This window comes from Phyllobates terribilis, unplaced genomic scaffold (assembly GCF_046119375.1).
Source record: "Phyllobates terribilis strain yellow unplaced genomic scaffold, ASM4611937v1 Scaffold_11__3_contigs__length_659146591, whole genome shotgun sequence".
NCBI classification, from domain to species: Eukaryota; Metazoa; Chordata; class Amphibia; order Anura; family Dendrobatidae; genus Phyllobates; species Phyllobates terribilis.
The window spans coordinates 187,560,404-187,583,052 of record NW_027362771.1 but is presented as its reverse complement, the minus strand read 5'-3'; the positions used below and the strand labels follow the sequence as shown (position 1 = coordinate 187,583,052).

Genomic DNA, 22,649 nt, shown 5'->3' with positions numbered 1-22,649 from the left:
TTATTTTTCCATTTAATGCACATGAAGTCTACTTATGTATGAAGTATACTTTATAGTATGAAGTATACTGTATAGCATATGAAGTTTACTTACATTGGCTTGTGAAAGTATTCACCCCATAGGCATTTTTTGTGTTTTGCTATCTCACAAACTGGAATTTCAGTTTTTTTGAGGGTTTGCATCAGTTCAAGTAAAGAACATCCCTACAACTCTGAACATTTGTTTTTCGTTTTATTGTGAAGCAAACAACAAATAGGACAAAAGGACAAAATAACTGAAAACATCAGTGTGCATAACTATTCACCCCTCCAAAGTCAGTACTTTGTAGAGCCTCCTTTTGCAGCTATTACAATTGAAAGTTGCTTTGGATAAGTCTCTATGAGGTTTCCACATCTTGCCACTTGCCATTGGGATTTTTACCGATTCCTCAAGGCAAAACTGCTCCAGCTCATTCATGTTAGATGGCTTCCTCTGGTAAACAGCAATCTTCAAGTCTGGCCACAGATTCTCAATTGGATTAAGGTCTGGGCTTTGACTAGGCCACTCCAAAACATTTACACATTTCCCCTTAAACCACTCGAGTGCTGCTTTAGCAGTACGCTTTGAGTCATTGTCTTGTTGGAAGGTGAACCTCAATCCCAGTCTCAAATCACTGACAGACTGAGGCTATGTGCCCATGATGCAGAAATGCTCAGGATTTTTTCCTGAGCGTTTCTGCATCTCCCTGGCAGAAAAAACGCATGCGGATTGTACATGCGGATTGTACATGCGTTTTCCTGCCAGGGACATGCGGAAATGGAGCGTTATTCACTGACATTTCCACATGCGGGTTGACAAGCGCTTTCCAAACGATTTTAGCATCACTTGGAAAGTGCTTGTCAGCTTGGTCACACTATATCATTCCATGCAAACAGCATGGATTTATATCGTGTGACCGAGAGAATGTCAAAAAATAAAAAAATAAATGTATACTTACCCTCCGATGGCCCGCGCTGTCTTGCTTCACCGTCCCGGCTGCCTGCAGCGGTGGATTGAAAGACTTGCCGACGTCAGCGTCGTGTAACCCGTCACATGACTCTGACGTCAGCGCAGGTCCTTCATTCCATCGCGAACTGCAGCCAAGCAAGGAGGGGCGCACCGCAGGCCGCCGGAAGGTAAGTATATATTTATTTTTTATTTTATTCTTTTTTTTACAGTTTTCAATGGTACCCAGGTCCGGAGGAGAGTCTCCTGTCCTCCACACCCGGGTACCATTTGCACATTAGAATGCGCCAATTATGCAAGTACAGATGCAGTCTTGCGGAATTGGCGCGTTCTAATGCAAGTCAATGGCGGCGAAAACGCAGCACTTCCGCAAAATAATTGGTAGTGCTGCGTTTTTTTCCGCAATGTTAATCCGCAGTGGAAATTTCCGCAGCATGTGCAGAGCACATGCGGATTATCATTGGGGGACATGGCAGGCCTTCTACCATGCGTTTTTTAAGCGTTTCTGCAGTGTTTTTGCCGCTGCGGAAACGCTTAAAAAACGCATCGTGGGCACACAGCCTGAAACGGGTTTTGCTCAAGAATATCCCTTTATTTTGCACCATTCATCTTCCCCTTGACTTGGCCCATTTTCCTTGTCCCTGCTGCCAAAAAACATCATCACAGCATGATACTACTACCACCATGTTTCACTGTGGGGTTCCTGTTCCTGGGGAGATGAGCTGTGTTGGTTTGGTGCCAGACATAGCATTTACCTTGGTGGCCAAAAGTTCAGTTCCGATCTCATCTGACCACAGTTCCTTCCTTCATACATTTGGGGAGTCTCCCACATGTCTTTTGGCAAGCTTAAAATGAGCCTTACAATTTTTGTGTGCAAAAATTCTCCCCACTGTTCCATACAGGCCAACTCTATGGAGTGTACGGCTAATTGTGGTTGTATGGACCGATACTCCATTCTCTGCTTGGGAACTCTGCAGCTCCTTCAGGGTTACCTTTGGTCTCTGTGCTGCCTCTCTGATTAATGCCCTCCTTACCCAGGCAGTTTTGTTGAATGGCCGTCTCTTGGCAGGTTTATTGTGGTACCATGTTCTTTCCACTTGATGATAATGTATTCGATGGTGTTCCGGAGGATCATCAGAGATTAGGATGCTTGTCAATAATTTTGGCCATGACTTGTTTGAAGATCTCCTTGGTTTTCATGGTGTTGTTTGGTTAGTGGTGCCTCTTGCTAAATGGTGTTGCAGTCTCTGTGGCCTTTCAGAAAAGGTGTGTATATACTGACAGACCATGTGACACTTAGATTGCACACAGGTGAACTTCCTTTCACTAAGCATGTGACTTATGAAGGTAATTGCTTGCACAAGAAATTTTTAGGGGCTTCATCGCAAAAGGGGTGAATAAATTTTCCCATGCCAAGTTTTAGCTATTTCATCCCATAAATTTAATTTATGCCTATCTTTTTCTCACTTCACTTCACTATCTTAGACTATTTAGTGCTGATGCATCACACACAAATCGGATTACAATAATATTTAAAGACAGGTTGTAATGTAGCAAAATAGGTAAGAATACTTTTGCAAGCCACTGTATGTATGAAGCATACTGTATAGCTACTTATGTATGAGGTATACTGTATAGTATGAAGACTACTGTACACCTGTTAAAACAGAGGTTGCTATATAAGATACTCACTTATAGTTAACAAATAGTCGTGATTACATCTGCTTTTTTTAAAAAAAAATTAAAGTAACAAAGAGGAAGTTGCATGGTTTCATCTGTTTCTATTTATTGTTAATACTAGCAAGGACATGTCGAATTTAAAGACAAACACCATCAGCTGCATCCACCATTTTCACATTTTCATGCTTAACATGTTTGTACATTGGGAGTTTTCACAACATACTCCTTAATCGGAGACCGAAAACATGATGTAAAATCTGCTTTAATTGTACATTGTATAACTGGTTCACGTTTTTAATTAGAGAACTAAAACAGACGGTTGAAATTTTATTACTTCTATAACACAATCATGTTTATCATGTTTGTATCAATACTTAATTAACCACCTATGCGCAATCCTGAGAATAGAACTCTAAATATTGGGCCTAATTCATTTAAGCTTTCACTACAGAATTTTGATGTAAAAGCTTTGAAAACTTTGCGGCGGAGGGACAGCACAGCCTAACTCACGACTAACTGTGGCGTTCCCTATGCCAGAAATCTCACTCCACTGGAGTTAGATTTCTGGCGTGTGGCACGAAGGCATGTGCCACTGGTTAGATGCTCCTGGTTCTTTGAACAGACATGGACCTCTTCACTATTCGAAAGCATCTGACTCCAGCATGCACCCTCAATCAAGACCTGTCCTCTTCACTATTCGGAAGCATCTGACTCCAGCATGCGCCCTCAATCAAGACCGGTGTGAACAATGCAGGTGGTGATGAAGCGGGCCCATAGTTCATATGAGACTGTTTCTCAATAGTGCAAAATCCGTGCAGTTTTCTTGCGACCCTAAGCATTTAAAAAATGTGAACAGTGGCTGCTAGATGTGATATTACCCTTATATTGTCCTTTTATCATTTCCTCCAGTCTTCCTTGTTTCTTATCTAGGTGTTTCAGTTAAAGGGTTATTTTAAACATAGTAAATTATTAACTATCATCAAGATAGATTATAACTCGCTGATCATTGTGAGTACAACTGCTGGGACCCTTACTGATTCCAAGAACAGAAGGTCACGATTCCTCCGCTCAGTGTGTCTTGGTATTTTGATAGATAGCTCAGTCATCCAATCTAGTGCATGGCTGCTGAGCTTTTGGTATTTTGATAGACAGCTCAGACGTCCAATCAGAGACTGGAAGCTTCCTTTAGGTAGTCTATGTTCTTAGTTATTACCCATCTACTTAGCTAAGCAGTCAGCTTCAGATCTCTGCCAATCATAGCATTTGCTCGCTGGTGCTTTGCCTGGTATTCCTGTGCTCTGTTGATCTATTACTGCCTGATCTTGGACCTCATTCTGACCATCCTTTTGCCTAGCCCCCTTGCTGTGATCGGCTGTCTTCCTGGTTTTTGACCTCGGATTATGACCTAACTATGCCCTTCTCTTTCCCCTTTAGTTTACGACGTGCTCTCTTGGTATCTAATCCGGGAACGTTTTGACTACCCTGCCTCATGGCTTGTCCGTGAGTAGGGACTAGTGTCACACAGAGCTTTGAAATGTCCCATTAGAATGGAGAGGTGCCGGATATACAGTACCATCCATTCAGACTGCCTAGTGTTTTAATAAGTTGTCTCAGACAGTCCCATTAACATGCAGGCACAGTCATCACTCCATTGTAACCGGGCATTTAAGAGCCCCATTTTTGGGATGAGTGGACGTCCCTAGTATCCTGTGGATTGATGTTGACTTATTGGGATGGGAATAATATTTTATATCCTAAAGAGCCAATAGGCATGCTGAGCAATGATTGATGCCATCTCTCCTTTATTGTACAGATACTTTTCATCCTCAACAGTAAAGCTTAAGCAAGTGGTAAAATGTATATCCATTTTCAAAGTGTCAGTGCACAAGTATCCGTTTTGTCTTTGCTTTTTCAAAGGAGCCCTTTCAACAGTTAAAAAATGTCTTGAGACAGCAGAGCCATAAATATAAAAGAAAGAGAACTATTTCATAACTACTTCTGCCAATCCGCAGCTGTCAGACCTTGTCTGTATCTATCCAGAATACTGGAGCCTCACCTGCTAAGCTGGCTTCATTCAGCTGTTACTTAACCTCAGGCCAAGACACTTAATATGCAGGAGCGTTATGGTAAATTTCTTTGTAGAATGATATTTCCAAATGATTTTGATTCTTTAATCAATCAGATTGAAGATAGGGGATTTCTGTAAATGTATTTGTACTGTAGGATAAGACATCTTTTACATATGACAGTATCAGTAGGTCCAAATGTCTTCATACAATTCATAAACAAAGTGATCTGAATGTATGGGCAGGCCTGCATGCAGAATAATATAGAATATGCCATCACTTTATGATCAATGGGGGTCCAACCACTGGGACCCCTAATCCTGAGAATGAAGAAGCCACATCACTGAAACAAGTGCTGCAGCTCCTTCAATTGTTTTTCTTTTCACAGCAGTACTTCTGGCAATTCACTTGAATTACAGTTAAAATCACTGCATTCTCTTGGTACAACATTATTTCTGCCATTTTATGCATAGCCTTTCCCATATTACTTGAAAAATAGCAGGAGAAACACGTGCAAAATGTAATTAAATAAAAAACACAACCAAAAAGCTTAGTATTTTTTTTTACAAATGGTTTAAAAAGCAGAGAAACTTTTGTGTGAAGAAGTCAAAAAGTTAATGTGTGGATATTAAATGAAACGTAATACAATTAATCAAGATATGAACTTTCATCGTTAGTGAACTAAAAATAAATACATTTGGCAATGAACTCTCTAATTAGCTGATATGCCCTTAATATAAAATTGTACTATTTGTTTGTTGTTACATATATAAAATATAAGCTATTTTCAACCGTAGCCTACATTCTGTTGGAAATTCACTGTAATGGTGGGAAGTTTATAGAACATCGAGAGATGCACGATCATCAGATCACTCTCACTTGTAAAGGAGACAATTCTCGCCTTAGTGTTAGGAAATATTCTATTTTAATATCTGAATTAATTAAAGAAAATCTGTCAGTAGGATAAACCCACATAAGCCGTCTACATGGGCATGCAGGTTATAGGAAGCTGAATAAAATGATACTATGATGTCTTATTTAAGAAAAATCCACATTTTTTCATTATGTAAATGAGCTGTTCAGGGATATGGGCAGGACACTGCATGAGTAGCTTTTTTAAATGAAAGGGGGAGTTACCAGTGTGAGGCATGTAATTAACACAGAACAGGAGAACTGAACTTTGTCTTCTTACAAGCATGCTAGCAGCTGCAGCTCTCACAGCTCTGCTGTATTATAACACTGGCTGCCTGTGAGATGGAACTTAAGGGCTCAGAGGAGCTGTGTCAGTTATAATCACACACAGCTCTGCAGTGAGATCAGGAGAGCAGAGAGCGGCCATCACATATCATAATGGTAACTCCCCCTACATGTAAAATAAGCTCTAGATGTCAATTCTCATGCAGATCAGTGTTCTGCCCATAGCCTAGTACAGCTCATTTACATATAAGAAAAATGTGGACTTCTCTGGAATAAGACATCTGATCACAAATATCAAGGTACCATTTTATTCAGCTTCCTATGACCTACATGCCCATATAGATGGCTTAGGAGGGTTGATCCTACTGACAGATTCCATTTAATAAGATCATTTATTTACTTTTTGCCCTACTGTCATTTATATACAAGTAACCTATTTCCACTTGTCAGGAGGATGTAGTTCATTGTATCCATTCTTTTTTGTTTGTTTTATTTTTTTGTTGTTGTTTGTGCCTTTTTTTTTCAAGATTTTGATGTATATATTAAACTTAACTTGTTATTTTGGGAATATCTTTTTATCCTCTATAACTACAACCAAATACATAACCATATATTCCATAACCATAGAATAGGGAATAATTTGCTGATCACTGGAGGTCTGACCGCTACCCCCCAGCAATCCAAAGAACAGTGCTCTGCAATGGAGTGTAGGTACACGTGCTCAACCTCCACACCATTCATTGTCTGTGAGACTCCTGGAATTATCTAAGCACTGTACTCTGTACTACACTGTACTTATTTTGAGCAGTTCCAACATCAATTAATGGAGCACCGCTACACCATTCAGGATAGTGCTCTGCAGCTCCATTCCCAGGAGGTTCCTGAGTCCCAAACTCAGGATCATAGGGAGTCATACCCCCAGTGATTAACAAGTTATCCTTGTTATTTTTGGAATAACCCTTTAAAACATAATTATTATTTTTTTTAAGAAATAAGAGTATTTCCACTTTTTTTCATGTTTAGCAATGTTATTTCTATAAATCACTTTACATTCACCAGCATCTAGAGAGTTTCTTTTTTTTAAAAAGAGTGGAATTCATAATACGGAGTCATATTTTCCGGGCTAAGTGAAATACAAAGTGTTTGATGTGGTTATTCACTCAAACTTCACCTTTTGTTTTCTTTTCTCTTATTGAGTATGCAGAAACATGGAGGCAATCTGGTATACACAAGCTGAACTTTGCCACGATCTTCTAAGGCCAGGACAGGCCTCGGAGAATATTTGACTGTCTACTCTGGTTCCTGAGATTTTCTTGCACCCTAAAGAGTTAGAATAAAATTCTCATGAATTGAAATTCATGGTCAAGTCTTTTTTAGATGTTTTTATTTTTAAAGACAACAGTTCTTTTTAGTCAAAGGGAGTATTATAAGAAAAAAAAAGTATTTAGATTAAATAATAGAATTATTTAGAGCTAATATTTCCTTGAGCATGCAAATAGCATATAAAATACCCCATTCACATGGCTTGCCGACAGAATGTTAGCAGTTTACATCACAATCTATGAGTAATCCTCACCTAAATCCGGACAAACATCCACGTGTCAATTTGGCCTTTATTTTCATCTGCCTACTGAATCTGCCTATATGTATGAGGCAATAAATACTCTTTAGAAGCAAAAAATTTCTGCCTGATTTGAATAAACAATTAATAGATTGACCAGGGAGTAAACTCAAATGTTTCGATTCAGCAACGTTTTTCAGCCAGAAATCTGCCGTAAAACACTTTGAAAAGGTATAAAATTTTGTTGCAATGTGAGGTTGCTCAAAAATTTTGCGACTTTTGACATTTTCAGCTTCAGCCAGATCTGTCAAAATGGGCGAAGCTGGGATGAGGCGCAATGGGACATGGTGATGCCCGCTTGTCTATTTCATGATGAGCTGTGGGGTGTCTTATTACTACAGTCTTTGACTAGAGTAAGATTTGTGGTGAGTTGCACGACATTTTTAATGAATCAACATGACCTTGTTGATGCTAATCTTGATAAATTGGCGCTCAAAGCTCTTGAGCAGAGATAAGTCAACAAATCATGCAGATTTTACATAGAAATTTGACAGAAAAATTATTCTCATCGGCGACTACGTCACTACGCTGACTAGGCAATGCACATCATAACGTTGTGATGTCACGATGTGCACCGCGAAGAGACGGCATATAGTGACATCAAAGGCCTAGTCAGAGATGGAAGCCACAGTATAGAGTCATGTGACTGAACAGGATGCACTTGACGGGGGAAGGGGAGAAAAAGAGTCGTGGAGGGCCAAGTTGCAGAGCTGACGGGACAGGTGAGGTTCAGCAAAATGGAGTCTACAGTTGCATGCCATTTTGCTGAATTTACGTAAAGCGAATTGAAAAAATTAGTATTCTGGATATTTTTGGAGAATTCGAGGAGAATTCAATTCCTCTTGAATAAATTCTCTCATCTCTATTCTTAAGTATCATGAACGGTGGAATTTAGATTGTAAATAAATGTCGTATTTTGCCTCATTCCTGTGTGGTATATTTAATATATCCTCTGCATTACTTGCGGCATAAATGTGGAGTGGGCATTTAATCCAGAAAGTTTGTGAGTTGTTGACAACCAAAGCCTTCATTTTGTCATCATCACCTGTACGGCTTGCCATTGAGTATGTGTAGCCTCATGCCGCAGACTGTGTGCTGCTTGCGTTATGTTGACAACTAAATGTGCAACCATGCTTCCATTCCTGGTCTATAATAACAGAGCTCCAGAACGCTAATAATAATAATCTTCAGTAAAGTACATGCAAGCATGTGGACGTGACATAAAGATGACTAGAAGTCTGTATTTTACCAAGGTAAAGGCTAGGCTATATAAGGACAAGTTAGGTTATCGGCACAGTTGCATTTGAGACTTCCTGAGCGCCGTCTAAAAGAAAGTAAAATTGATTCAAGTGCTTTCTACTTCGTAATGTGAACAGAAGATAATCAAGGTCCCATTACCTGTGGTCTGTGGCATTTTTTTCATGTTCCTTCTATTCGTCTAGGATTTAGACAGTATTAGACAAAGTATGGCATTGTGCAAAATTAAAAGTCGGAGATTCAAATGCTGCAATATTGTATCAATAATAGTCACATATTATATACTCTGGTAACAGTCACTATGCAAAGACCAGTATTACTAATATATAATGTTACTATACAAGAGCTATGTAATACTGCCACACTATGACATTACTACTCAGTAGTGACTAAATAAAATTCCATACTGTAACTGTAAAAACCACTATACAAAACAAATATTAACCTCATACAGTGGCCATATATTGGTACTTACCAGTTCTACTCATTCACTCTTTGGACCTTTATAAGTCAAGGCAGTAAAGTAAATACAAGAATTACAGTTTATGTATTTTTGTATGTTTTCCATCTTTTCCATCCTTTGCTGCAGAAGATGGAAAAGATGGAAAACGTGTAAAAAATACATCGACTGAAATTCTTGTATTTACTGCATTCACTTTTTGCTGCCCATGCATTTTGGTTCACTTTTCAACCACCATTCTTATCTTTTACTATCCTACACAAAATCTCCATCCTACTCACACTCTCAATTCTTTGCCAGTTTCTGCCCCAAATGATGTTGCATCCTTACAGCCATAGTGCTAGATAGATAGTCCTCTAATAAATAGAGCTACACATACAGTGTCTCCTGTCATACGCGGTGAGTTGTGTTCCAGTTGGAGACCGACACCACGACAGTCAATGGTGTTTCCATTATAAACGGGAACCACAATAGAATTGTGAATAGAGATCAGCCATAAATATCAGATTGATGATATGCTTATTGTCTGTTTGAAGGGGCCGTGGCACTCAAATGACTTATGCAGCTTATTCGTTGTTTACATTGCTCTTTATACCTGTAAGCCATCTTTTTAGTTTTCCTGATGCAAGTGTATTGCAGCATTGTCCCATTCACCTTAATGGGACCACACCATAACACCCAGCACAGCGTGTGGTTGTACAGAGCAGTGTATACATAGGAGAGGCTGCAGCGCTTCAGCAAGGCACCTCTAATATTACTGGCTTATTTTAAAGATTGGATAACAATATTGGTATCTCGGAAATCTCCTGTTTAAAAGAACCTGTCATTAAGACATGTATGTAGGGGTGCTTCAGTGCTGACTAAATCCTTACCTTGCTTACTAAATCCATTTTGCTGTAAGTGAAATGGGGTGGGCACTGCACTTACAGCTCTCCTGCCTTTCTCTGTATTTTCCGCCTTCTGCCTGCCTCCTGCCTCTGACTGGTAGGTCATTCATGTTTCACTGACCGGTCAGTCAGACCCAGGAGGCGGGCAGCGGGCAGAGAAGAGGGAGAGAGGGCAAAAGAGCTGTAAGTGCAGGGTCCATCCACTGTGCTTGTAACTCATTAACATACAATTTCCACTATGGATTTCTCTAAAGTAATAAAACAGTTTAAAAAGAGTATACCGACAGGACAGCACTGGATCGCAGCTGATTCTTTCTTTGAAGTAAAACATTGCTTAAAAGCAGGCAGTGAAATGTTTTACCTCACAAAAAGAATCAGCTGTGATCCCATGCTGTAATGTCTTTATACTCTTTTGCATCCTCCCCTGCCCAGGAGATGTGGTATGATCAGACCATGTTCCTGCACGGTCAGACACAGACATTACACAGTCATTACACAGGGGCACATTTATAAGATTATCTCAGCACAGGAACATTTTATTTAAACACATCCAATTGTGGAACTTATTATTATTAAAAGATCTATTAATTAAAATGTACTTTGTTTGTGGGACAATCACTTTTAAGGAGCACTGTGCGGAATCTTTTGGGTGCACCTCATAGAGTATGTAAGAAAGTTAACTTGGAGCAGATTCATGTTCAGATTGGGAAAACACCAAGTTTACACACTATCTATAAGCGATAGCAAGGTATAAAAAAATAACTCTGCAACATCTATGTATGGGCTACGTTAGTGCGGATGTCTACTCCTCCTGTATACAGCTTCAGTTTCCCCATTAACTGTTCTAGTTAAAAGGGTTTAATGCTTGTGTACTAATTAATGGATTTCCAAAATGCACATAATCCAGTGTTGAGAGGAAGGATCTCTGCATGTTTATCAAACCTTAAACTTGATCCTGGTTGTTGTCTCCCCATCTGCTGGATGTTATGTCTATGGGAACTAAACCTTGGGAAGCTATAAAGACTGGGAAATGGTGATAAATATTACCCTTAAGAATTGTAACGTTATACATAATATTCCAGGCAAACACCTGGATTGTTAGCACTTCATTAGTGGGGGCTGAGTCATGGATCCCAGGATATTGCATCTGCTAACCATATATAATGGGTAATATTGACCATTTATGAACTATGTTACATCATGTATATACTGTTAATAGATTGTGGCTGGAATTTAACTGGAAAAAGCAAAATGCACCACTTTGTTTTAATCAAGTAGAGAAAAGAAGAAACCCTCTGGCCGTCACAATCTAATCCAGACTTCAATAAAGAGTAAATGCTGCGTTCTGATGCCTGTTATCCAGGGAGATCAGAAATGTGAACGTGAAATAAGTATCAGTCTGAGAGCTGCATCGTGTTTGCCAAGGCACAGCTAGGTGCCTACAACTCATGGTATTATTTTCTACTTCACTCCAATATTACTACTATGACCCAGCATCCAGATTCCTGCCCATGGATAACTGTATTCGTTACGCACTGCGCTATCTGGAGGGACAGAACGCACCTCCACCTAATGCTCATGTGCTCACCATTTGTGTTATGCTTTGCGTGACTTGCTGATCAAGAAGCTCTGGAGGGATAGTGACGTCTGGGTTAAATGAGGTGGGGTGAATGGGAGTTAGAAAGATGTATTGTTTTAAGCTGTAAACCTAGAATTGATTAATTAGTCAAAATAGAGATTATAAAAATATATAAAATATTAAATATGGAATAGTGTAAGTATTTTCAATTTGTATTAAAGTGGTGGTTAATTAATTCAGAGTGGACTTTCAATAATTGTCAAGTATGGGTGAAAAATCTAAATATCTGAAAAATAGTAGAAGATAGCTCAGAGATTAGCAAAAAAAAGCAATAGATTTGATCTTAGTAGGCTTATCCAATGAGAAACACAGATGTGATAAATATATGACTGCTGGGGCTCAACACAGTCACTAGAAAGAAGGTCAGATCCTCCTTAAGTGAAGAGGAGTTTTAGTGGAGCAATGGCCATGCTCATGTACTCACACTCTATTCTGTGTCTATGGAGCTGGCAGAAATAGCTGAGTGCTGTAAGACGGACCTGTGAGCTCAGGGACCTGGTTCTATTTATCGGAAGGGGTCGCACCATTGGGGGAAAACAGTAGTCATACATTTACCATTGGAAAAAAGCGGATCAGGCAAAATTCAAATTTGTTTGTTCCGATTTTTCCAAAGAATTTAATTTAATGTCGCTTATTTTGCTCTGGGATCTCTCAGGTGCCACGACCTTGTGCACTCAAATGCAGAACTGTCCCAAGCCTCATCAAAGCCTGAAGTCTCAACTCACTGAGAGAGGCCCAGAGGTTTCAGTGCAAGCAGCAGGGGTTGGAATATGCAGTGAATGATGGTGATGGTGAGGAGCAGAAGGTCCATACAGGAGAGCAGTATTAAAATTTACCTGTTCGTGCAGATTTTCCACGGACATTGAATTTAATGTCCCTTATTATGGTCTGGGGTCTCATGTGCACCATGATCTTGTGTGCGCATACGCAGAACCATCCTGGGCCTCATCAGAGCTGGAAGTCTCCACTTAATTAGAGAGGCCTAGGGATTTCAGCAAAAACAGCAGGTATTAGAACATGCGGCGAGAACCAGATGGGTGACGGTGAGGAGCGGAGGGTCCGGAGAGGAGAGTGGTATTCAAATTTTCCTGTTCATGCAGATTTTCCGGGGATATTGATATTGAGTTTAATGTCTTTTATTCTGGTCTGAGGTCTCATGTGCGCTGTAACCTTTGCACCCCTGGGCCTTATCACAGCAGGAAGTCCCGGCTTACTGTGAGGGGCCCGGAGATTTCAGTGCAAGCAACGGGGATCAGATGATGTAGAGAGGTGTGTTTCAGCATAATGGACATTTATTCATTCATTCATTCATTCATTCATTCAGTATCTTATATATAATATACAATAGCTTCATGAAGAAAGCGTAAAGACATTTCACACTTATGGCGTATGTACATGAGGAAACAATAATGGTCTTGATAAACCGTAATTTTGCAGAACCTGTTGAGTTAGGTACTATGGAACCCCAGCCGACACTCAGCGGTATGTCAACTCAGTCACTATGTAGTTCAGGAAAAAAAGTGTAGAGCAATGTTTCTAAACTTTGGTCCTCGAGTTCCCCCAACATGTGGACTGAAGTTAAAGAATATGGTCTAAAGGAAATTGCATAAATGGAAAATCTTCTTGAGATGCTGACTGAATGCCTGTTCAGGAAGTTACTTACAATGCAATAATTAACCATAGATGGGCAACCGTTTGTAGTTAGCGTGCCCTGTAAAATAATCCTGCTATCTTATCTGGCACTCTTATTGTGAGCAGTCTCTTTTTTAACAATTATCCTTGTTTAAATTTGAAACCAGAAAGTATTATTAGAGATATAGATATAAAGAAATATGGTCAAATTTCTGCTCTTGTGTTTAGCAGATGTATGTGGTATTTCACCAAGAAAGGAATTTCTAAACCGTTATTTCAAATTGCATTATCTTCATATGTATTCAACATTCTTTGGATGAGTTTGCCAAGTTTTTTTTTTCATGGAAGGCTAAAGAGATATGTCTTGCTTTTCAAACACATGTTTCAAACATTTTTTAGGGCAATATTTTCTTTTGCTACACTTTTAATAAGAAAATATAGCTTTAAGAGATCTATTCTTGTGCTACATACATAAAGAGCAATATTTTAGCTTTCCAAGCTTCCGCATCCTATTGGCTGAGAAGGACTGATTTGCCTAATTGGCACATTAAAAGGTTAAACTAAAAGCAAAGCCACAATAAGAGGAATTAAAATTCCCCCAGGATTCAAGAAAAAACACAGCAAAAAAGGGGCAACAGTATGTACCTGCCCAGGTCTCAGAACTATTATACTACCAGGATGCAGCAAATCCATATAATAAAGATGGGGGCAACACAGGTGTAAAATACTGATGGGAAAACCACTCACAACCTACCAATTCATGCAGGGAGTGATTGCTTAGTATAAAAACTGCACACAAAAAGGCTTGTATAGGGCACTGTTCACACACAGGTAGTGCCCAGTATCTGGCTTACAGCCTATTAGTGACGACCACAAACACTTGTCCTCATGGGGTGCACCTATATAGTGCTGGACAGCCCGCCTAATCTAATAATATGGGTGTCACTAATTGGCTGTAAGCTAGATGCTGTGCACTACTTATGTGTGAACAGCGCCCTATACAAGCCTTTTTGTGTGCAGTTTTTATACTAAGCAATCACCCCCTCCATGAACTGTTGGCTGTGAGTGATTGTCTCATCCGTATTTTGCACCAGTGTTGCCGCCATCTTTAACATATGGGTTTGCTGCATCCTGGTAGTGCACTAGTTCTGAGATCTGGGCAGGTAAACACTGTTGCCCTTTTTTCCCGTACATTAAAAGGTTCCAGTAATGGATTTTTGTTTTTCCATTAGTAGAGATATTTTTCGTTTAAGGCTTGTACTTCATAGCGATTCTAGTTACTTAAGAAATACAGGCGGAACAGCCATTGTTTTGAATGGCTAAAAAATGGCAAGGTGGCAAGTAATTATGACCAAATTTCCAACCATCATACAGTTGCATTTTTAATATGATTACTTGAATTGAAAGTTATTCTGTAGCAATCGTTGGATTGTCTGGTTTACATACTGAATTTATATTGCATTATAGATGGTCAAGCGATTATTAGAAATTTAACATGCAATTTTCAAAATAATTAACATCTGACCATAAACAGCCCAGTTACATTAATATATTATGAGGAATTTGTATACAATTTACTGGTAGTTTTTAATCAATGTATTCAATATATAGATATATTGGGGTTCCATTCTTAATACAGTTATACATTATTGGATTCATGGGCTTTATTACTATGTTAGAACATTGCATATGCTTTATTATTTTACCATTAATAATTAAAATTCCTATATTTGCGAGGATTAAAGTGAATGTCAGCATGTTTTTGCTATGTAATCTGGGGACAGCATGAGGAAGAGGCTAAAGCCCCCGTCACACTAAGCGAGATCGCTAGCGAGACCGCTGCTGAGTCACAAGTTTTGTGACGCAACAGCGACCTCAGTAGCGATCTCGCTACGTGTGACACGTAGCAGCGACCAGGCCCCTGCTGTGAGATCGCTGGTCGTGTCGGAACGGCCTGGACCATTTTTTGATCGTTGAGGTCCCGCTGGGTAGCATGCATCGGTGCGTTTGACACCTTACCAACGTCCTCGTTGGCGACTCAGAACTGAGACACATAGGCGTGCATTTGCGTTGCCTTTTCCGCGCACCCTCAGCTCCAATTGGTGGTCGCTACTGCATTTTGATTAGGTGGCCTCGCCTAAAAGAAGGCAACATAGTAGCGCTTCCGTCCTTTGTTCCTGCAGGTTTGCAGATCGTAGTAGAGTTCTCCGGGCTGTGACTCCACATTGACACTGTTGTTTACTTACAATGAAGGTTTTAACACTAGGACATTAGCATTGCTGTGACTAGCTGCTGTGTGTTAAGGCCTTCGACTCCGCCCCCTACTTTGATAAGCAGCTCACTGTCAATAGACTATGTACATAGAGGACCTGATGTGGGCAGGGTTAGTTTTCTGAACTCTGATTGTGTCAGAACAGCTGCACTCAATAAACTAAGTGATACATCGTTGGAATCAGCTTCTCTTTGCCTACATTATGCTGATCTCAGATGAAGTAGCAAAAACCTGCTGACAGATGCCCTTTAAAGAAATATAGGCAAGCTTTTCCATGAGAGAATGCTTACTGTTACATATGATAACGTTTTATTGAAGTGAATATCTAAACATGTTTGATAATTACAAGTGATATAACAAATGTTTTCCTTATATGTTTTAAAGCTAGTTTGTTATTGTATTGATGTGAGCGAGCTGGATAGAAATAGAGAGCTCTTACTGTAAAATCTATGGGTGCTGTAGTTAAAAGATTTATCAGGTTCTGACAGCAAAAAATGTGCAAATCTTAATCCCTGGCACTTCAGCACTGATAAATCAATTGGTCTTAGTCATTAAGGAGGAAGTAACGTGACTGATTTGTGACAGCAGTTTCCTTGACAGCCATGAAGTGAGAGTGCATTTCTTGTGTGGCCAGAGAACTACAGCGACCCTTATAAAAAAAGAAAAGTGAGTCATTAGAGCTGGGAATAGGAAAGAAATTGTTTAAATAATAGTAGCATAACGGTTTCCTTTTGAGCTGTGACTTCCCCGGCTGGAATGCAGTCCTGAATACTTCTGCTATTGAAGTCAAAATGCCTTTCTGAATAATTTTTATTATCTTCTGTCTCCCTTATCCCTCCCTCTTCCTTGTGTCTTGTAGATTTACACTGACTGGGCAAATCACTACCTAGCAAAGTCTGGTCACAAGAGGCTGATAAAGGATTTACAACAAGACATAGCTGATGGTGTCCTGCTGGCAGAGATCATTCAGATCATTGGTGAGTCTGGGGTCCCAGCTGTGCTAGAGGAGAGGAGTAAGAGGCAGGGGAGGGCGGCTGCTAGAATGGCTTTGGACTTGAAAAGGTTAAGTTCAACGTGTGTCTGTCTTCACTGCACTCACTAAGTCCAGATATTTCCAGGGCGCAGACGTTTGTGTGAGTTGTTTGAAAGTTCATTTGTATTAGAAAGCTGGGAAGTATCAGCCCAAGGGTTCGTTTACAACGGCTTAAAGTGGATCCTCCACATGCCGCAATGTCAGAGATGAAGACTTGATCAAACCATATGTCTCCCATGTGTGCATTTTGTTTGCTGGAGGGGATCATTCTTTGTAGGATGCCTTGAAACACTATCCCTGACCATGCCGAGACAATTGGGGAGGATTTCATGTCAGCAGTCACTTGGCAGGAGCAGGGATATTAGCAGTAGATCACATTCACACTTCCACTCCTGTAGGGTTGTGTGTGTATATGGTGTGTCTGATAGCGGAGGGTGTAAGGTTGTAGTAGTGCTCTCCGTGAGTAAATACGCTACACCTTATGTAAAATGTGGAATTTCCTTCTTTTACTTACACATTCCTTTTTTTTTGTTTAGCAAATGAAAAAGTGGAAGACATCAATGGCTGTCCAAAGAGCCAGACCCAGATGGTAAGTCCGGTCTGTATTGGACCTCATAAATATGTATATTGCACGTCAGAACATGCCAGTCATGCAGTAGTAGAAGGGGATATATGGATAAATCGCTGCTGGTTGAGAAGATATTCAATGGCGATGATGATGGTGGACAAAGAGAAGTTTTATTAATCTACGCGTTTCAGAGTTACACAAACAAACAATGTGAAGGAGTTTGTTCAACTCTGAAATGCGTAGATTAATAAAACTGCTCTTTGTTCACCACCATCATCGACATTGGATATCTTCTACGATTCTTCTTCTTTCTACTACTGCTGGTTTATTCCAGCATACAAGGCAGCGGCTTGTATCTATATCTGCATAGGAGTTGTGCCTGACACAACCCAGCCAGGTGAGCAATACTGGACTATCTACAGCGTTTATTGCCCGGGTCATGCCCCGTTGTGCGCTTTTTGTCACTTTTTAGCTGTATTATGTAATTATTATGTAATTATGGAATGTGAAAGATTTTTAACCAAAATCATATGTATTACAGTAGGTTTACTTATATAAAAAAGTAAATCAGAGTCAAAAAGGTGGATTAAAATCTGGCCATCTTTAAGGCTACATTCCCACGATGAGTTTTTGACGTTGTAGATTTTCTGCACCTACTATGTAAATTAGGTTACTTTCATTTTTTTATTGCGTTTTTAGTGCGCTTTTTTACTTCCTTTTTTATCGCATTTTTGACGCCGCAGTTTTTGTCTCTTGTTGGTATGTCATGCTTTAAATAAAGCTGCTTTGTTTTAGATACTTCCTAGTATTTGAATTTGACAAAACTTTATTGATAAAGTCATGATTACATGTGTTTTTGATACGTTGACACCATGGAAACGCACTAGAAAAGCATGTGTATTTTTTACTGGATTTTACACATCACATACAATTCTAAGGGAAAATCTGCGCATAAAAGTCAGCGTACCCACAGGAGAAATTGACATGCTGCGGATTTGAAACATGCACCATGGGTCAGTTTACATTGAATAAAAAAAGCACAGTGGGCGTGAGATGTCTATAAATCACATCCACTTGGCTGGAACTGTAAGACGCTGCGTTTTTGACACAGTGAAAATATGCATCGTCAAAAAACTCATCGTGGGCACATAGCCTTAAAGTGAACCTGTCAGTAGGATTTTGCTATGTAAACTACAGGCAGTGTCATGTTGGGGCTGCTGCACTGATTAATATGATACCTGAAGTGAAGAAATCTCTCTTGTGGTTCTGTGTAATTTGTGTTTTCTGTTGTGAGTTAATAATGTGCCCTTACTCTCGGGCAGTACTGTAGGCAGGTCTTATACTAGTGCCCTAGGCCAGATCAGCAAGAAAAAACCTGCCCACAGGCCGCTCTGAAGCAAAAGTATGTTCCTCATCATAGAGACAGCCAGAGAGACAGATAAGACCTGCCCACAGGCCCGCCCTATGAGGAACATACTTGTGCTGCGGGGCTTTTCTTGCTGATGTGGCCCAGAGCACCAGGATAAGACCCTGCCTACAGTCCTGCCACTCTGGCCATCTTGTTCATATATATATATATATATATATATATATATATATATATATATATATATATATATACTGTATATACTTGGGTATAGCCTTAGTAATCAAATGCAGCCAACTGAACATTAGCTTTTTTGTTCTTTTCACATTTGTCCATTTTGACTGGATGCTCTGACTAGTTACTTTCATACACTGTACGTTCAGAACATTGATCTATAACCCATCGGTGTGTGATTATATGTGTTACTCATTATATCATGCCAATATATGGAGTTTTGTACAGACTGTACTCCTTCACATCAATCTATGTCCTACACTCACGAACACGTATTTGGAATCTGGCTTACCTGCCACCATATTTGTTAAAATGTTTTTAATGTGGCCCTATCTTTGATGTAACTTGTAATATGCCTTATATTAAAATCCAGTGCCTGCCCCCAGATCTTTAGCTTGGGGGCCTATACTGTTTTTGCTTTCACGTTAATCTATACACATGTTTGAAGCCTACAATAACCTCTATGTAATGATCTACGAATATGAGACGTAGCTTAAAGCTCCTGGGTCTTAGTGCAAACCTGTGATGTCATGTGCTATTAGATGTGATGTCATGCTGTGTTATGTACAGTATATAAAACTGAAGCAATCGTTTTCACAGTTAGAAAGGTACGACTTGTATGAGTACATCATTTTTTCGCTAGTATGGTATGCCAAGGTTCTGTCTGCTTTTCCCTTCATTGTACGAGCCTGCTGCTGTGCTACCTGGCATCATGGCTTCAGGACATAGTTTGGACCTGATGTAGTGTATATTACAAACTGAGAGTATTTGTTCTGTATATTTAGATGTAGAGATCTTATAACCATTTAGACTTGTTTTGGAAATCAGCCCATATGCAAGCAGTATAGGTCACCAGCGGCACAAATTTTTATATATTTACTTGTTCTCCTTAAGAAATAATAGAAGTGTTAGCAGTAGTCCTTCCAATATGAACCACAACTATTGTGCTGTACGCATCAGTGCATATTGTAATGAGACAGATGACTGCATAGTTACCATCAATATTACAGATTTTACAAATTGTACTATGACTTACAGTAAACCGTTACACCTGCTCATGTGTAAATCTATGCAGAGCCATGGGAAATGTTCTTGTTCAGCCAGTGATACAATGACCCCTGTGGTTAGAATTAACAGGATTACATCAAGGACAAAGCTCAGGAAGCTCCTCAAGTTGACCTAATCATTAAGATGTGACTGTGACATCACGGCTTCAGTTGGATCATCCGTTACCGTCCATTGTGCTAGCATCTTGGGAGTGATCTCAAATCCAGTGATTTATAGTACACGCCAAGGAGCATACAAAATTATTCAAATCCTATTGCAAATTATTATTTACAAACTTTCTGCTGTTTGCGATAAACCAATAAAACAAGAACAATTTAAATAGCTCGACACAAGTAATATAACAAGTCGTTTCTCCAAATTTAAGACAACATGCCTCTTTTAATCACCGCTGCAATCTCAAAGTTATTCCACCCCTTCGTGACAAGCATCTTTAGTACTTAAAGGAGCTCCTTTGGCTGTTATGACCTGCTGCAAACATGAGCTTCTGGCAGCATTCCTTAAGAATCTTAGCCCATTCTTCATGGGCAATGGCCTCTAGTTTACAAATATTCTTGGGTTGTCAAAAAATTGGTCCAAAAGCAAAGAAAAGAAATCAGACAAGGAAAAAGAAACAAAAACATTTCAAAGGTTCAAGGTCAGTGTTATAGGAGTACTAACTTCACTACCTGGATGCGTCAGAAAGAGTGTAACATCGGCGTCTCTGCCTCCTGCCGGGCAGAGATGCCGTTCCCGTCACCGCCGCGGTCCTGGTCCAGCATCTTCCTGCTCCCCTGCTGCTGTGGCACGCACCGCGCGTAGCCTCCCGGGCACTGTGCTTAGGGCGCGCGTGCGCGCTCCCTCCCTCTTAAAAGGGCCCCACGCGCCATCCTACAGAGTCCCTGGCCAATGGCCGGAGGACTTCTCCTATACAACGCACCTCCTCCAAAATGGAGCTGCCTGTGCAAGGTTATTGTTCCATGTGCTAACACTTGCTTCAGCCCTCAGGTCCCGCTGCCTGTCAGTCCTGCCTGCCAGTCTGTCTAACAGTCCAGCCTGCCAGTCTGTCTACAGTCCAGCCTGCCAGTCTGTCTACAGTCCAGCCTGCCAGTCTGTCTACAGTCCAGCCTGCCAGTCTGTCTACAGTCCAGCCCGCCAGTCTGTCTATAGTTCTGCCCGCCAGTCTGCCAGTTACCTGCCGTGCCCGCCAGCCTGTCTACCCGAAGCACCTGCCTGTTACCTGTCGTGCCCGCCAGCTTGCCTACCCGGAGCACCTGCCGAGTAACCTGTCGTTCCCGCCTGCTTGCCTACCAGGAGCGCCTGTCTGGCTATTAGCCGTACCTGCCTGCTTATCTACCTGGACCACCCGCCAGCTCGCCTGCCGTGCTCAACCGCTGGACCGGTCAGCTCCTGTCACCTGACCCGTGGGAGTCGCCTGCTCTCACACAAGGTCGGTCCCAGAGTGGCACCTGGTTCACCTGCCCGGTTCCTCCCTGGTTCACGGAGTCGACTAAGCTGCCTTGTGACCTGGGTCAGGCCGAGTAGGCACCTAGTCACGCCCATCTGGTCCCTCCTTGCACCGACGCACAGAGGTTCCACCACCCGAACCCGTAACAGTTTGCACAGGCCATGGAACCCGGTGGCTCCCAGGCTCCTTTGCTCTCTAACCTGTACCAGGAGGTTTCACGTCAGAGATCCCAACAGGAAACTATCCTGTCCTATTTGTGGACTGTCAACTCACGCCTGGACACGCTGTCCACCCCGTCTGTGTCTGTCTCTAGCCGAGCGGCACCTGCTCCGTCGGCACCTCAACCCAGTGGCGCTGTGACACCCAGCTTTGGACCCCGGCTCTCTGCGCCTTCACGTTTTAATGGTGATCCTGTCCTATGTCGGGGCTTCATAAACCAGTGCACGCTTGCACTTTGAACTCCTGGCACACCAGATCACCTCCGACCAGGCCAAGGTGGCATTCATCATGTCTCACCTCACTGGGGAGGCATTGGCATGGCTAAACCCTCTGTGGGAAAGATGGGATCCCCTGGTGTCCGATCTTCTGGCTTTCCTCACTGCCTTCCGGAAGGTCTTCGATGAGCCCAGACGAAAATCTTCTACTGCCTCCTCACTTCTCCATCTCCGCCAAGAGAGTCTCACTGTGGGCCAGTATGCCATACGTTTCCGAACCCTCGCATCTGAACTTGCCTGGAACAATGAGGCCCTGGTGTCCACCTTCTGGACGGACGGATCAAGGATGAGGTAGCCGGTCGTGACATCCCTTCCACCCTGGACGACCTGGTGTCATTAGTTACCCGGATTGACATCCGTTTTCTGGAACGTGCTAAGGAGACTAACCGGGAGAGAAGATTTCCGCGTCTCGCTCCAACATTCCAAAGGCCAGCCTCGCAATCAGCAATTCCCTGGGTGTGTTCGCCTGAGTCTATGCAAATTGACCAAACCAAGATGGTCAAGTCTCACCTGGAGACACACCGAGCCGAGGGGAGTTGCTTCTACTGTGGCAGTATAGAGCATCTGATCCGTTCCTGCCCGGTGAGGCCGGGAAACTCTTGTGTCTAGGACCGCTCGGAGAGGTCGTCCTAGGCAAGAGTAAATCTTCTCCGTCCTTGACTCTGTCCGTTTCTATTTCCAGTGGTGAGACCCGCTTCTTCGAGACTGCCCATCTGGATTCCGGAGCCGCTGGGAATCTCATTCAAC

The 22,649-nt window shown here is 41.3% G+C and overlaps 1 protein-coding gene across 12 annotated transcripts in view; it reads left to right on the top strand.

Annotated features, from left to right (window-relative positions):
- NAV3 (neuron navigator 3) overlaps nucleotides 1–22,649 on the top strand; it is an 837,776-nt gene that overhangs the window by 531,209 nt on the left and 283,918 nt on the right. For 10 of the 12 annotated variants that reach the window (XM_073651894.1, XM_073651888.1, XM_073651886.1 and 7 more), the window contains 2 exons: nucleotides 16,555–16,672; nucleotides 17,265–17,317. In XM_073651894.1, coding sequence (XP_073507995.1) covers nucleotides 16,555–16,672; nucleotides 17,265–17,317 — 171 coding nt within the window. Of the gene's footprint in view, nucleotides 1–16,282; nucleotides 16,362–16,554; nucleotides 16,673–17,167; nucleotides 17,188–17,264; nucleotides 17,318–22,649 lie in introns of those variants that run through there. The other 2 variants (XM_073651891.1, XM_073651892.1) reach the window with 2 other exon arrangements.